Here is a 16,335-nt window from a genome sequence, read left to right as displayed (position 1 = left end):
TTTAACTTCTCCATTAGACTGTAAGCTTCTCAAGGTGGACTGTTCCTTCATTATTTTGGTGTTCACAGTACTTAATGCAGTGCCTGGCAGGAAGTAGGTGCTCATTCAAATATTTGGGCCTAGGTGACAGCCTGGGGTGGTGGGTGGACACCTGAATACAAAAGTACATCTAGAACTCTACAGCCATCTGTCCTGTATAGTGCCTGGGGCCTGATCCCCTGATCTGGCTTTGGGGCTGAGGCCTGCAGTCTCTTCTCTGTGCTTGTAGAAATATCTTCGTGGCTTTGTACCCAGTGCTGCCTCCCCAGCCAGCTAAGCCTGTAGGCCCCACAGGTTGGGGTCTGTCTGCTTCTATTGTGTGAGTGTCTGGGGACAGATGGACTGATAGGACTGGCTTCCTGGTGAATGGCGTGAGGGGCATTCAAGTCCTGCATTTTCCCCCAAGCCACCCCCAAGGAGCTTCCTCGCCAGCTGTGGGGGAGGACTTTTCTCATCACCGCCTTTCATAATTCTAGGAAGGTAGATTCCAAGAATCCTTGAGTTTTTCAGATGGAGTAACAGTGCCTGAAACTCAGCCTGTTGTTTCCTCACATCTTCACACTCAGTCAGCTGCAGGCTCCACAGCAGAAGGGCTCCTGACCCTCAGAAGGGCACTCAGGAACGACGACGAGAGCATCGCCAGGTAAGACCAGAGCAGGGACAATGGCCCAATGTAAGGCTGGCTGGGCTGGGGTCCCTGTCACCACTACTGCCCACCTTCACCCTTTTTTTATTTTTTGTGCTGATGCTTCCTTCTCCCTGGCTCTGTCTGCAGCTGTCTTTATTTCTTCTTTGATTCTCATAATAAAGGTCTTGGGGGCTATCAGAGCCCTTAGGGCCACCCAACTCAGCACCTCATCTTACCCAGGTGCAGATGGAGCCAGAGTGGGGAACAGACTTGCCCAAATCATGCACCTTCTGTTGAAATCTCCCTCATCTCTTTCTTTCCTGATTGTCAGTGTTTCTAACTACTAGCTCTCCCCTAATCTTTTCTTTGCTTTTCCCTTTCCTTTTCTCTTTGGTGAGGGCCATCCATCTCCAAGATGGGACTAAGTTGAGGGTGTGTCCACTTGGCTTCCCCACCTCCACTTCTGGGCAACTGAACTGATCAGCATGGTAAGGGGCATCAGAGTGGGCAGTGCCAGGCTCAGAGACCACTCTAAGCTCCCTAGGACCTGTGGTTGACTCTGGCCTAGCTGGCCCAACTGACTGCTCCAGAGGAAAGCAGAAGTGGGGATGAGGGCAGAGTGAGTGGGAGCCTGGACCCTTGGAAGCTGCTCAGTCTCAGGGAAAGAAGGACCTGGAATGGGAAGGGGAACCAAGACAGACAGATGGGGCCTGATCAGTTTCTCCATGCTCTACCTGCAATAGGCCACAGCTGCTTTTCCCTACAAGTAGGGAAGCTTTCCTGCAAACCATCTCGTGGCAAGTTTAGAAAGGAGCAGGGCTTGGTAAGGACTGTTGTAGAACAGAGGGGACAGCCACGGACTTGCTGGTATGGGAACAGCATCTCAGATGTGCCATAACTCTGGTCTTCCAGCAGGGGGCGGCCCGTCCTGACAAAATTCGAGTCCCTCTTTTTCCTGCTGCCCTCCCAGCCAAGGAGACCAATTCCCTTGACACTTGGTGGGGTTAATCTGTGCTCACAGCTGGGGGTAGAGAAGGCCCCCAGGGGTCATAACAGTGTTTAGAATCCGGTGTCCTGTTTAGGAAAAGTAGAATAATCAGAAGCTGAAACCCCTCATCCTCTGGAATGGAAAGGCTATAGGTATGACCTTGCAGAAAAGAGACAGCATGTGAGAGAGAAGAGAATGACAGCAGCCAGGACAAAAAGGAGAGGAGGTCAAGGACCTGCAAAGGGTGTCTTTGGAAATACGGTATCCGAAGAGACATAAATTTGAAACCAAGGCTGTCTCTCTTAAAGCAGAGCATTTGGTTACCTTCATTATGGCACTGATACAGACTGATATTTAATCTGAAATTTCTCCCTAATTCCTGAGCAGCACCCATTCATTTGTTATTATAGATAAGGACCCCTAACTGGAGGGAACTGGGTTATGTAAAGGTTGGTTGCTAAGAAACAAGGGAGATGCAGTAGGTATGGCAGGGGTTGCTTAGTAACAAGGAGTCCCTTGGTGTTAGAGTGGCCAAGGCAGGTCTGGAACAGATGAGGGTCTGCAGACGGTCAGCCCACACCAGAATCTCCTGAAAGTGCGTGTCTGATGGCCCCTGCAGTCCAAGCTGCCAGAAACTGCATCTCTTCAGCTTCCTGGCACTATCTTACATCAAAAGTACATCCCGAGTCGCTGTGTATCCTCAGTGACCCTTTTCTCCAACCATTCCTTTCCTCCCGCCTCCGCAGGAAACAGATCACACTCCTAGATTCGGGACCCCACAGGGCTCCTGGGCAGGCAAATGGGAATCTCACACTGGGGGGAGGCAGGAGCCTCTGGGCTCACATTGATGTGGAGCTGGGAAATTTGGGGTCTTGGCGAAAGAGGATCCCCTACACAAGCATCTCTCCTGTATTTCCAGTTCATAGACAGTGTCTGCATATGTGAGTCTCCCACGCCAGGTCCTCACCCTGCCTTCACACTTGTGCAGACCTACCCCTACCCACACTTGCGAAAGCCTACCCCTTTCCTTCCTGAGGGTGTCCTGAGGGCATGGGTCTGCACCCTGCAGCCTGGTGTGGGGCTGCCTTGTCTGTCTCAGGCTCCTCACAGCCTCTATGCAATTAGCTTCACTTCAGCACAGCCTGGTGAGGACGTTATGCAGGCACTCAGAACCTTGGTCTACTTTCTCTGGCATGTTGCAAGTGCTCAGTGCTTGGTCGTGGAATGAATGGGAAGATAACCCTGTCTGCTGAATGGTGGGTCTCACACTCTAATTTGCCTGTTTTATAAATAGAGAATTTTCACAGAGTTTGCCTGACCTGAGGCTCACGTGTTTGAAATTCACCCTGACTAGCTGGACTCTCTCTGGCTCTCTGCTGCTGGCCTTGTCTGTCTGAAGGAGCTGGAGGTAGATTGCCATCACGCTCACTAATGGCATCAGTGATAGTTGAAGTTGATTCTCTCCTCCAGGGCCAAGTTCAGCAGGAAGCAGAGACAGGAACTGGCCTCCATGCTCCCAACAGTGGCCTGCATCCACAGAGGCTTGTTCCGTTCCTGTGCTGGACTCTCTGTGCGCATGATCAGCAGGGGGATAGGCCAAAAGGGCATCCTGGCCAATCGGGTGGCGGTGGTCACGGGGTCCACTGATGGGTAAGTGCCCTGATTGCCCTATGGGTCTTGACCCCTCACAAGGATTTTCGCTTCCACAGAGAGACCTCAAGGTTGTAGATTAGGACACAGCCTTATTGGTTTCCGTGGGTCGAGGGACCACGGTGGCAAGAGGCTGAGGCTGTCTTGTTCCCTCCATTTCTGCCACAGGATCGGCTTTGCCATCGCCAGGCGCCTGGCCCGGGACGGGGCCCACGTGGTGGTCAGCAGCCGGAAGCAGCAGAACGTAGACCGGGCAGTGGCGGCGCTGCAGGGGGAGGGGCTGAGCGTGGTGGGCACCGTGTGCCACGTGGGGAAGGCCGAGGACCGGGAGCGACTGGTGGACACGGTGAGGGGCCACAGGGGTGGAAGGACATAGGGAGGAGAGTGCACAGAGCCTTTCCCACTTTGCTCAGCCCTGGGTGGGGCAGACACCCGGATCGGGGTTGGGAGGCCCTGCAACAGTCTTGAAACCAGGATTGTTCATGGTCTAAGCGGGTAGACCTCATTGTTCACGCTGGCTTTCTGGAAAGTGGCTCGTTCGTGAAAGGACCCTCACCCCCACCCTCACCCCCACCCCCACCTGGAGAACTGTGGTTGAGGAGGAATCTAAAGGGATTCCCCATCCCGGGTATATAGACGGATTCCTGGAGAAGACAGACCTTCCTCTCCTGAGGCCCTCAGCTCTGCAGAGCCCGTCCTTGGGCCTACCTAGGGCATTGCCTTCACCAGTGTTTGGTTCTCACACTGGCTTTGTGATCATTCCTGGTTGAGACAGTATCTAATTAGCAAGTGTTGTCTCAATGCCCTGTGCACCTGGCAGCAGTGCCGGGCAGGTGAGGCCTCCTCGGGCCATCTCCACACTTATGCCCTTCATGTCACTCTTTCCCCCAGGTCGTGGAGCACTGTGGGGGTCTCGACTTCCTGGTGTGCAGTGCAGGTGTCAACCCGCTGGTGGGAAGCACCCTGGGGGCCAGTGAGCAGGTGTGGGACAAGGTGAGAGGCCGCTGGGGGGAGCTGGCAGAGGGTCTGAAGCGCTCCCCGGTTGAGCCCCCCCTCCCAAAGTTACTGTAAAAACAGGCACTGACCACTTGTCCCCTGGAGTGTGCTGCGGTGCTCCTTTCCAATTTGTGTGTTTTTAAAGTGGCTTCCTACATTCTTTCTGCCATCTTTTCTCTTCCCATCCTTTTTGCATTTATTCATTTAGCAAATATTTACTGAGGGTTTGCTATGTGCCAGACACGGTTCCAGGCTCTAGCTTTACAGCTGTGGGTGTAGGTCTCTGCTTTTGGTAAGAGTCAAGAATAGTAAGGTCTCTGCTCTTTGTCAACAGCAGATATATTTTCCTTTTTTTTTTTTTTTGGTGATTTTGCTCCTTTTTGGTGACCTGTACCTGCCGCTGAGATTCTTTCTTCACCCTTCCGAGATGAGGCTTCCTTACTGTCCCTCAGATGAACCTGCTACACCTGTCAGGCCTGGGCCTGGCCACTGGCTTCCTATGAGCTCAGACATTCCAACCCACCTCGTCCACCTAATGATCCTGCCACCTGAGCCACAGGGTCCAGAAGAGGCCTTGCAAAATGTCTTGAGGTCCATTTTGGGCCTTGTTATCCTATGACTTCTGTTCCATTCACTCCTGTCTTTGGTTCCTGAGTCTGTCAGACAAGACGGACTGCAATGAAATCACCGTGTTACCACCCCCCTCCCTACCAAGCACTGGCCAGAGCATTCCCTTCTGCCTTCCCCAGCAATCCGTGCTCTGTAGACATCGTTCTCGAGCCACCTCTCCTGTGCATCTGCCCTTGGCGGCTTGCCCTTTCCTCCATCCTCAGAGATGGCCTGAAATCTGAGCTCCCTGCAGCCGCTGCTAGCAGCCTCCCCAGGCTCCTCAGATTCCTGATGCTGCCGAACGACCATTTGTGATTAGATGGCTGGGACTGCATGGCTGACCATCTCCTAACCCCCCTGAGTCATACTTCCTTATAGTGTCTTAGGTCATGGGATCATGACTCTTTTTCTCAGAACCCGTTTCAAATCTTCTCTCCTGAAGCTGAGCGCACTTGCCCACGGCCCAGCCTTACTTTCTCTGCCGCTACCCTGTTCTCCAAGGTCTTGCTAGTCCACAAGCCGTCTGCCCCACTGGGCAGGAGTCATCTCCAGTCACATCCGCCACCACCTCAGAGGTGAAATGGTTACAAAACGAGTGTGACATTGACCTGCTGCTCTATCTGCATGTGGTTTTCAGCAGGTGTCCTGGGAGTTCCTTCTTGTTCACCTTATCCCTGGGCCGGTTTGAGCGCCTCCCCAGGCAGACCCCCGTTTTCTCCAGCTGGTTGGGAAATCTCCCATCTCCCATTCCACCGCCTCTCCTCCACCCTTCTCCTGCCTGAGGACTCTCCAGCACCCATTCTTCTCAGGCCCACAGTCTATACTCAGGACTTCGTGGCACTCAGAGATACTCTACCCGATTTTCTAAGAGGGCAGTCCTCTTCAGCCCGGGAGGGGCTGTAACTTTTCCTTGGCTCATGTTTGGTTGCCAAGTCTAGGAGTGGCCTTGTCTGAGCCCATCACCCAGCCCGACATACATGGAGCTTAGGGCAGACATCGGTGGGGTGGCAGGGGTCTGTTTCGAACAGAGAATGACCAGGAATACCCTTAGTCTAACCCTCAATTCCTTCTTATTGGGGATCTCATGCTGGTCCCCCCTTTAGACATCTGAGCCACTTCTTACAGTCTTGGGGGTCATCCCCAACACTGGCAACTTGTCATCACACTGGCCTCAGCAGCTCTCCATTGAAGCATTTCCCCTGCCCACATCCAATGGGGTGGTTGGGTGTGGGACGAAAACGTGGCAAGGCATTGCAGATGTGCAGCCTCACTCCCTAGAGACATAGACGCACTGACCTCACTCGAGGTGGTGCCCCACAGGAGGGATCCTGCTCCCATGTTAGTCCCAACTGGTACTCTGGCCTAGCCCCCAGCCCAGTTTCTGCATCTTTCCCTGTCGGCTCCTCTCATACTTTTCCTCTGTCCCCAGTGCCACCAGACAGAGTTCCCAGACAGAGGGTCAGGGACCCTTAAGTCTGAGCCCAGATCCAGGTTTTAGCTGCAGGCAGGCCCAGCGTGGGCACCCACCTCCCAGAATGGCAATTCTCTGTTGTGTCTCCCTCTTTGTGGTGGCCGTAGGAAAGCTTGGAGCCAAGTTTGCAATAAACTGGCATGCATGTAGGCCCTCACAGCTTGCATTTTTGTGAACGAATAATAGACTAATGTTCATTCCTTACCACATGCTGTGAACTGTGGGCACCAACCTTACTCTTGCTTTTTCTTATTTTTCTACACTTATTTTTTACTGTTCTCCATTTCTTCACACATAATACCTATTTGATTTGTTTTATGCTGTTGCATTGTGAGTACGCCTTTAATTCTATTGGAACAAGACAAGGACATAAACAAGTAAAAACACAGACGAAGACAACTCTTCCAGAAATCTCCTTTGCTCTCAGCACCTACATTCCCTCCATCTGTTCTACTTTCAGTCTTTTTCCAGTGGCCTCTGCTTATAGCTTCTGTATGCACAACCAGAACATAGTCCAGTTTCTTTAAAAGGCCTGAACATTGCCTTCCTTCACCCCAATCCTGAACAATTCACATTTTCAGGGCTCTGTTCACAGGCCTGTCACTTAGCCTGCCTGCCTGTTAAACCATTAGCAAGTGGGAAGCACCTCTTGTCCTGATCAGAAGGGGAACTGATCTCAGATCTCCACATATCTGGGTTTACCGCACAAATTCTAGGACCCCATGTGTCTTATGAGAACAGGTCCTGGGCTGAGGGCTGACTATGTGTCTCTGCCCTCCACCATGCCTCTGCTCTGACTTCAGATCCTGGAAGTGAATGTGAAGGCCCCGGCCCTGATGCTGAGCCAGCTGCTGCCCCACATGGAGAAGAGGGGGTAGGTTGCAGGGTGGGGGTGGGGACTGGTGGGGAGCCAGGGCATGAATTGAGTCTAGAGAACATGGGGCCATAGCTGGGAGGGGAGGACAAAAGAGGTGTCCCTGAGGCCTCCACATCCCCCTCCCTCTGTTCTGCCTCACCTTTTGTACAGCTATGGCTTCTAATTCTAGTGGCCGTATGATGAGGGTGATGTCCAGGGGCTCAGGCATGCTCTCGTTGGCCTTGACATCACCATGTTTGGGAAAGGGCTGTGCTTTTAGCTCCTTAGCCTTGGGCAGGTCATTTTCACCCTCACCTACTCTGATTCTCTCGCAGCTGGACAATGCCTTTTCACCAGCTTACAGTCTGGGACAGGGTCTGCCCCTTTGCTCCCGGCAGGGAGAGGTCCATCCCACGCCCCTCCTCACTCCCTGCTTCTCAGTCTCCAGGGAGCCTGCTGTTCTAGGCAGGACCTGTTCTAGGTCTTGCATATCTGACTGCACTCCACACATAGTCTCAGGGGTCTGAGGTTAGGGACTTGGGCCACCACCTCCCTCAGCACGTAGCTACTCCTCCAGTATGTCCTCCATGCAGACATACCCTTCAGGAACTGGCCTGGGGACTGTCTTGGATAGAAGGAAAAACTCCTGACTCATTTCTTGTCTCTTCCCGCCCCATCTACTTGTCAGAGGCCGCCCATTGATAGGCATTCACTGTCACCAAGGCCACTCTGCCCCCTTTCCCAAGCACCTGGCTGTCTGTTCTTCACTACCCCAGGGATAGGCAGAAGAGTGTAATGGTTCAAAGTAGAGACATTGGGTCAGAGAGAGATAGGGTTGGAGTCCCAGCTCTGCCACTTATTGGCTCTGTTGCTAAGCCCTGCTGAGCCTGTTTGCTCAGCTGGGAAATGGGGATAATAACAGGAACTGTATGGCTGTTGTGAGGACCGCATTATTCAATGACTATAATCATTAAAATGTTATAATTATAATTTTTTATCTTTTAAAAATAATAGTGGCACCTAAGTCCGTGGTAAGTTATTGGTTTCCTGTCTCCCCTGTGTCTGTCTGTCTCTCAGGAGGGGGGCGGTCATCCTGGTCTCCTCCGTTTCAGCATATGTACCACATGTGGTGAGTTGTTGCTTATGTGCTCCTGGTAGGATTAGGGGAAGGGGTCCCCACAACGCCACAGGGACAACGTTTGGGATAGACCCACACTTTACTCCTGCTGCCCTAGGCTGAGCTGATGCCCATGTGGCTGCTGGGTCCCTCAGATCCAACTTCTGTTCTCAGACCAGGCTGGGGAGAGTGTGTCTGAGTTCTGTGCTTGGGCCAGGGTGGGATCATCTGTAGGAGAGAAATCCAACTGATGTGTTCCTCTGCTTCCCTATATCCTTAAAAAAAAATTTTTTTTTAAGTTTATTTATTCATTTTGAGAGAGACAGTGTGGGAGGGAAGAGAGAGAGAATCCCAAGCAGGTTCTGCACTGTCAGCACAGGCCCTGATGTGGGGCTCAAACCCATGAACCATGAGATCATGACCTGAGCCGAAGCCAAGAGTCGGACACTTAACCGACTGAGCCGCCCAGGTGCCCCTGCTTCCCAATATCCTAATCACTGTCTTGATTCCCTTCCCAGGAGCTGGGTCCCTACAACATCAGTAAGACGGCCCTGCTGGGCCTCACCAGGACACTGTCATTGGAGCTGGCCCCCAAGGGCATCCGGGTGAACTGCCTGGTTCCAGGAATAATCAAGACTGACTTCAGCAAAGTGGTGAGGACTGGGGCATGTCCTCCATTTCTCAGCCTGGCTTGGCGAAACCTCCCCAATGACTAAGTGATGAAGGAGTGACTGGAGCTTCAGATCAGCATCCTTAACAGCTGAGGTCCTTGCTGTCCTCTGAATTCAGCCATGACTCAGTCCCTCTCCCCTGAGAAAGGCAAATCTGCTATGGGATCACCTTGGTCCCTGCTCATCTCCTTGTTTTAGTTAGCACTGACTCTTTCATGTTTTCTCTTTGCCCAGGCATACAAGAATGAGGTTTTCTGGAACAACTTCAAGGAAGATCACAAAGTTCAGAGGCAAGTTGGGTTTGGAACCTCGGTAATCTGGATACAGTTGGGGAAGAGGGGCTGGTCTATCTCACTAGCTGACCCCTCCCTGGGCACTGGTCATTCCTTTAGCTGAAGTCTGGTTTCTGCAGAGCCCTGGAGGATGCAAGTAGCCCTGCCAGGTCCACCCTGTCCCCTCTTGGAGTCCACTCCCACCAGAGCAGAGTCTGAGATCATTGACATGTGTTCTGTCCTCCTTCTGTCCAGGATTGGGCAGCCTGAGGACTGCGCAGGACTTGTGTCCTTCCTGTGCTCTCCAGACGCCAGCTACATCACCGGCGAGAACATCGCGGTGGCCGGCTTCTCCTCTCGTCTCTGATGGAGCTAAGGGGGTCTGGGCCTAGGAGCCTGGGGCTCATGAAGGTCTGAAGCTCTGCCAGACAATAAAGCTGGGGGCTTGTTTGTGCCAGGCTCAAGGAAGGACCCCCAGTATTCTCATCTGCATGACTGTTGTTGATTTAGCTGCTGTGATTCGACCAACATGTGGGTTCTTAGTGTGGGGCTGTGGAGCTGACTGAGTTCATGGGGCTGGCACTTCGGAGGAACCGTAAGGGAAAGGAACAGAGACTCCTCTGGCAGCAGGCCCCTGATGTATGCTGGCTTCTTCTCTCTGCCTCTTGTGCTTTAAACATTTTTTTCCCCAAATAAACTCAAATTTATCCTTGAGCCTGGAAACTCCTGGTAAGGGCAGAGCCAAGGGGAATGAGGCTGAGTACAGGCCTCTCCTGTCTCCTGACTTCTGCCTGAGCGCGTTCACAGACCCATGGTGGTGGTCAGTGAGTGTTCACAGCAGGCTCTACTCCATTCTCTGAGCAGGCTGGTGGGAGTAGCGGCAGTGGCAGGAGGGAGTGGGAGAATTCTGGAACTCCCGTCGGGATTCTCCAGGCTAGCGGTTCTTAATGTTTTCTGGGCCATACAGGCCTTTGAGACCCAAAGAAAAAGGTCCCACCAAATCTTGCATACGATTCCAGGTTGAGAACTTCTAATTCAGACAAAAGAGAGAAGTCAGTGTGAAGTTCTTCTTAAGGTTGTCTCCTCTTGGCAAAGGTTCTTTTTATTGTCCTGAGTCATGTTCATGGGCACCATCCTACTTTGTGTACATGTCCAAGGCTCAGCGGAGTTGGGGAGGAACAGTGGCACTGAGAACGCCTCTCTTCCTCGCTTGCCATCCATAAGCGGTGCCTAAGCGAGGGCCTGAGACAAGGCTTCCACCCTGCCCACCAGCCTTCACCTCACCGAAGCCCCTCACCACCGCCCCCTCTCTGGACCTCTTGGGCATGGGTCTTTGTCTTGAGACTGATTCTATTAAAAGCTTTATTTATCCCTACCTTGGACATTGGACCACACAACCTGGAGAACATAAATATAAAAAAGACCCAACCTCCCTCAAGTTCCTTCATTGTGGTAGGAAAACAGGGGTTTAAAATAAGGCAGAATGTATTCATACATTCATTCATTCATTCATTCATTCAATGAATTTAGTGCCAAAGCACCACTCCCTACCAGGCACCGTTCTAGGAACTCAGGGGGTGACTGTGAACAAAACAAGGATCATTTCCCTACAGAGCTTACACTCTCGTGGCAGAGGGGTACAATAAGCAACAAACATGTTAAAAAATAAATTATATAGTGTCTTAGTAGGTACAGAAGAAAAAGACTAAGAGTAGGGTAGGGGTACAATTCTGTAGCCAATTCTTTTTTTCTTTTTTAATCTGTGTAAATTTTTGTGCTTTTCGTTATTTTTTTTAGTTTGTTTATTTTATTTATTTTTTGAGAGAGACAGAGACAGTGTAAGTTTGGGAGGGGGAGAGAGAGGAAGAGAGAGACTCCCAAGCAGGTTCTGAGCTGCCAGTGCAGAGCCCAACTTGGGGCTCAAATTCATGAAACTGTGAGATAATGACCTGAGCTGAAACCAAGAGTCGGACGCCTAACCAATCGAGCCACCCAGGTGCCCTTGTACCTAATTCTTTTTTTTTTTTAATGTTTATTTTTTTTTTTGAGAGAGAGAGAGAGAGACAGACAGACAGACAGAGCATGAGTTGGAGAGGAGCAGAGAGAGAGGGAGACACAGAATCTGAAGCACGTTCCAGGCTCTGAGCTGTCAGCACGGAGCCCGACATGGGGCTTGAACTCATGAACTGCGAGATTGTGACCTGAGCCTAAGTCAGCCACTTAACTGACTGAGCCACCCAAGCACCCCCCCTTGTACCTAATTCTAATGTGTGGGCTCTTCTCCCATACCAAGCAGTTCTCTAACACCAGCTGCATGTCTCACAATTCAACTTAATTCTGACACCATCTACCTGGAGATAGGATGAGATCCCATAGGTCAAGGGTTCAGTTCTACAAGACCAGCCCTCACCCCACTAGCCAATCACAAGTCCCTGTTGTCACCTGTGCTCTGACTATAGCTTGGAGATTCCAACAGCCTCCTCCTTGGGTTTGATTAGTTTGCTGGAGTGGCCCACAGGACTCGGAGGAACATTTTTCTTGCTAGATTACCAGTTTATTATAAAAGCTTATCGCTCAGAAACAGCCGGATGGGGGAGTTCCATCCGGCACGGTATGGGGAAAGGTATGGAGCTTCCATGTCTGTTGCCACTCTCCCCAATCCAAAAGCTCTCTGAACCCTGCCCTTTAGGGTTTTATGGAGGCTTCATTAGGCACACTTGGCAACTGATTCAACCTCCAGCCCCTCTCCCCTCCACAGAGGTCAGGGGAGTGGGACTGAAAGTTTCAACCCTCCAATCATATGGTTGGTTTCCCTGGCAACCAGCCCATCCTTAGGTGTTTTCCAAAAGTTACCTCATTAACATAAACTGAGGTATAGTTGCGAGGAGGTTGTTATGAATATTGAGACACCTTTATTACTCTCATCACTTACGAAATTCCAAGGGTTTTAGGAATTCTGTTGCAGAAATGGGGACAGTGAGGTCTCCCTAGGGTTGGCACTTGTCCAGGCCACAGGTGCAGGGCTAAGTTGCCACCAGAAGTGTCCTGAATGAGGCGTCTGAGGTGTGGAATCAGAATACAACAGTAAAGCAAGAGCATAAAGCTCAGGCTGAAGGCCTTGGTTGGGAAGGTGGGGGCTTTGGGCATCAAGGTGTAGTGGGAAGATGCAGACAGGCAGAGCAGGACAGGATTCTACAGGTGAGAAAGCCAGGCCCCAGAGGGGAGACTCTGGAGGTTCCCACAGCTCTAGAATAGCCACGGCAGAGGGCGGAAGCTTGTTATGGGTTCTCCAGCCCCATGACCCCCTCTACACTCTGTGGGGGCAGAGTTAGAGAAAGACAGGGAAGTGGCCAGGCAAGCAGGGACAGTGCTCTTTAGGCCGGCAGGGAGGACACCCACAGTGGTGCAGAGGATGACAGGGACCCCCAAGGGGAGAGAGCAGCCTGAGGGTGGGGCAGGGGCTGCCGAGCCCTCTCCCTCCCAGGATGAAAGCAGTGGAAGAAGGTGAGGGTATGTTACTGGGAAGGAAGGCCCTAGTTCTGGACCCAGTGCTGGAGGCAGGGCATTGAGGCCGAGGGAGAAGAGAACTTTGCAATGGAGCAGTGCTCAGAGAGGGGATTTGGTGTCCCAGTGATACATGTTGTGTGTTTGTTATAGCGAGTGTGTGTCCCTGGTAGAGTGCGACTGACCTCAGCAAGGAGAAGGGGCTGGGAGAGAGAGCAGGTGAACATGTTGGGGAGTGAAAAGATGGTTGGCACTCAGTTTATGGCTCTTGCCCTTCTTCTGTTGAGAAGTGTCTGGAAAAGCCCACTCTGGGCCCACGTTGCCCAGGGCATGCCAGGAATGGGAGGGTGCAAGGATGGAGAGAAGGAGAGGCCCGTTGCTCTGCTCCCATGCTATTCTTGCCTTACAGCCACACAAGTGGATGGGGGCTATGGACTGGGTTGAGTAAGGACCAGGGCCAGACTGAGTCTCCCCCTCCTGTCTCCTCAGGCTGTTTCCAGCCAGGAGACAGCAGGTCACAGACACCCGAACATAAGTTCTTCCTTGGGATAAATAACCTCAGTATTTTACTGGGTTCTCAACAGCCCTTGGGTGGCACTGAGATGCTTTCACCTGGGCTAATAAGTGAAAAACAAAACAACAGCAGCCAAGCTTGGCTCATCAGAGGGTTTCTGCTGGCTTGGAGTACTTGTGTGCTTGAGGGATGGGGAAGGAGGGAGAGGAGGAAATGGAGCCGGGTGAGTGGGGACTTGTAATATCTGACTCTCCACCTGGGAGCATTTTGTCTGTATTTATACATTTCAAGTTAACCCCTTCATCTCTGATTCTTAAGGAAAGATCTGGAGGAAAAAAGTATCAGGGTACTGGGGAATTCTAGGGTATCCAGGGATGGCCATAGGTAAGGATTATGATAAACTGAGTGATGGAAATCCAGTCTGAGGATTCTGTGTCTTATGACTCTCGAGGGTACCCAACCTTGATTGGATGCTGTGGCCCCAGGGGAATAAAAAGCTGCAGTCCCTGGCCTGGTTTTTTCTTATTTATTTTCCAGACTACACTGTAGTGGGTCTCTTGTCCCACCACACTGTATATCACTCACTCCTGCAATGAACATCCAGGCTGTGTCTGTCCAGGCCTCACCTGTGGGCTGGGCTCACAGGTGGGAGGGCAGTTTGAAGGGCAATGCCAGGGCAGAGGGTCCTGGTGCTGCATTGGAAAAGAAGGGGTGGTTCCAGAGTGACCCGAAGCAGTGGAGCTAAGCGGAGGTTTTGTGGAGGCTGGGTTTTGTGGGGTGAGGTGAGGACAAAAAATGGGTGAATGCCCAAGGCTATGCTTGTTCACCACTGACTCCATCAGTGAAGGTCTTGCATTAGATTTTACCAAGGAGATGAACTCTTACCATCTAAAGCAAAAAGTCCCCTTGGCCAATTAAACAATGGGGTAAACATTACCAGAATAAACGAAAGATTGAGAGTAGGATGGAAATGGAGGAAAAGAGCAATCAGATGACACAAGTGCCCTTGGGTTTCCTCACCTGTGGGGCTGGGACCCTGGGAGCAGGGGTGAGGGGGGCACTGAAGTTGCTATGCAAGGCTGGGCTGCTGTGTGTACCCTCAGTGGCTGGACTCAAGTTTACAGTTTCTGTTCCTTTAGCCCTTGAAGGCCCAAAGATGTGTTCCTCCATGTAGGAAGGGTCCTCATGAATCCCAGTCGTAAAATGACTCCATATGCTGATCATTTTAACGGGGACCTTTGACATTTCCTAATCGCTACCTGCTCCAGAGAGGTTAGTTTGTGTAGATATGTGCATCTTGTAGGAAGGCATTGCTGAGATTTGAATCCGAGTCTGTCTCTCAACCACTTTCCATGACAAAATGATGGCCAAGGCTCTGTCAGCCTAATTCTCTCTGGCATATCTGTCTTAGTTTGGTTTCTCTTGTAAGTAGAGCCTAAGACAAGAGCTTTCAGACAGGAGATTTGCGGGAGCAGAAGCATGGGGGTGAGCAGGGAAATAAGGGGTCAGCTAGGGAGGATGCCACTGCATGCCATAAGTTCTCTCCATCTCCCAAGAAGAGCATAGACTCCCTCACAAACATACTTTAGAGTATGTCCACCCTAAAGATGGCAGGTGGAGCATTTATCCATGTGCTCTCACCTCCTATCCACTGAGGGCTGCCTCTGGGGATTATTAACTGGGCCACACTTCCAGTCAAAGAGGAAGGTGCTGTCCAAAGTGCAGTGAGTCAGGCCTACAAGAAATGGCTCACCCCAGCCATGTCAGAAGTCATGCAGGTGACAGCAAGAGGGCCTGAGTCAGGACACCGAAAGTGTCTGATACAAGGTCTTTAGGATGTAAGCACCCCAGGTCTCAAATTTGTTTAAGAACCAAAACTCTCAGGGTGCCTAGGTGGCTCACTCGGCTAAGCATCTGACTTTGGGTCAGGTCAGGATCTCAAGGTTCGTGGGTTTGAGCCCTGTGTCAGGTTCTGTGCTGACAGCTCAGAGCCTGGAGCCTGCTTCGGATTCTGTGTTTCTGTCTCTCTCTCTGCCTGCCCCCCGCCCCCCCAAAAATATAAACATTGAAAACAAAACAAAACTCTCAACCCTTTTGCTCTTGTGAAGCCCCAGGGAGAAACAGTCTCTCCTCTTCCCAAAATAACAATTAATCCACTTCCCCCAAGGGACGTCCATCAGAAATTTTCACTGAGGCTTTCAAGCTGCCAGATCTTAAATCTCCAGTTACTGGTTTGAGTGGTGCACGTGACTATTCCGCAGGGTTCCCAGAAGACTGAAGAGAGAGGAAGGCAGGAAAGGAAGATCAGAGAGGAAACTCTTAATAAACTAATCACACACACAAAGAGCTTCGGTCTCTCAACAACTGGATGTTCTACTTGTTAAAAAATGAAAATTTAAAATGTAACACTCAATGTCATTAAATTTACATACCAATTTAAAAACTCTCTTTACTTCTCCCTAAGTAAAAAATCAGGATGGTTTTAGAATGTGAGGTCCTGGGAGGGAAGGAATCCAGGGTCACCTTTGTCCCATTTCTGGCAACCCAGCTTCTGGAGGCAATTGACAAAAGATGCTGGTGGTAAAGATGGGTCCTTGGTGACCTGAAACACCACAGGTGTGGGGATGAGATGTGGGGCCTTGGAGTTTAATGAATGGATAACTCAGTGGCCAGCCCAACCCGAACACCAGGCATTTTGGGTCTTGAATGTCCTGCATCAGATTCTACCAAGAAGATGACGGTCTTTCATCCAAAGCAAGTGGTCCCCTTGGCCAATTAAACAGCTTACAGACAGCACTGTTAGCTCACATCTAGAGAGTGTCTTTCAACTGGCAGAAGGATGGAGTATGGAATGCCAAGCAAAAGAAGCTATTACCCAACCCCCAACTTCAGAATAGCCCACCTCAGATGGAGCCATTTCCAGAATTCTCTTCTACCCCCTTTCTTCTCTTTCCTGTCCTGAAGTTTGTCAGCTAACTAACTCCATGCCCATCCTTTAGGGGACGCTCGTGCTCCTCCTG

At 51.2% G+C, this 16,335-nt stretch overlaps 1 protein-coding gene and 1 long non-coding RNA gene across 2 annotated transcripts in view; one reads left to right on the top strand and one right to left on the bottom strand.

The window, feature by feature from the left end:
* The window catches only part of LOC147580065 (uncharacterized), a 247,858-nt gene that overhangs the window by 26,692 nt on the left and 204,831 nt on the right, over positions 1–16,335 (bottom strand). The gene's annotated exons all lie outside the window — the stretch shown is intronic.
* DHRS2 (dehydrogenase/reductase 2) lies at positions 3,132–10,011 on the top strand. The gene is made up of 8 exons (XM_025918583.2): positions 3,132–3,305; positions 3,474–3,651; positions 4,197–4,298; positions 7,185–7,255; positions 8,315–8,366; positions 8,873–9,007; positions 9,260–9,315; positions 9,553–10,011. The coding sequence occupies exons 1-8, from the start codon at positions 3,166–3,168 to the stop codon at positions 9,662–9,664; spliced, it is 846 nt and encodes a 281-aa protein (XP_025774368.1). The 5' UTR covers positions 3,132–3,165; the 3' UTR covers positions 9,665–10,011.

The sequence above is a fragment of the Puma concolor genome, chromosome B3 (assembly GCF_028749965.1).
Source record: "Puma concolor isolate L17-30 chromosome B3, mPumCon1.1.hap2, whole genome shotgun sequence".
In the NCBI taxonomy this organism is placed as follows: Eukaryota; Metazoa; Chordata; class Mammalia; order Carnivora; family Felidae; genus Puma; species Puma concolor.
This window is presented reverse-complemented; position numbering and strand designations above follow the sequence as displayed.

What these genes read in the sequence shown, in the direction of transcription:
- DHRS2 (XM_025918583.2), top strand. Translation starts at nt 3,166, where the DNA reads ATGCTCCCAACAGTGGCCTGCATCCACAGAGGCTTGTTCCGTTCCTGT. An exon ending in GGGAGCGACTGGTGGACACG is followed by an intron (nt 3,652 to 4,196) that starts GTGAGGGGCCAC and finishes TCTTTCCCCCAG; the next exon opens with GTCGTGGAGCACTGTGGGGG. An exon ending in GTGAGCAGGTGTGGGACAAG is followed by an intron (nt 4,299 to 7,184) that starts GTGAGAGGCCGC and finishes CTCTGACTTCAG; the next exon opens with ATCCTGGAAGTGAATGTGAA.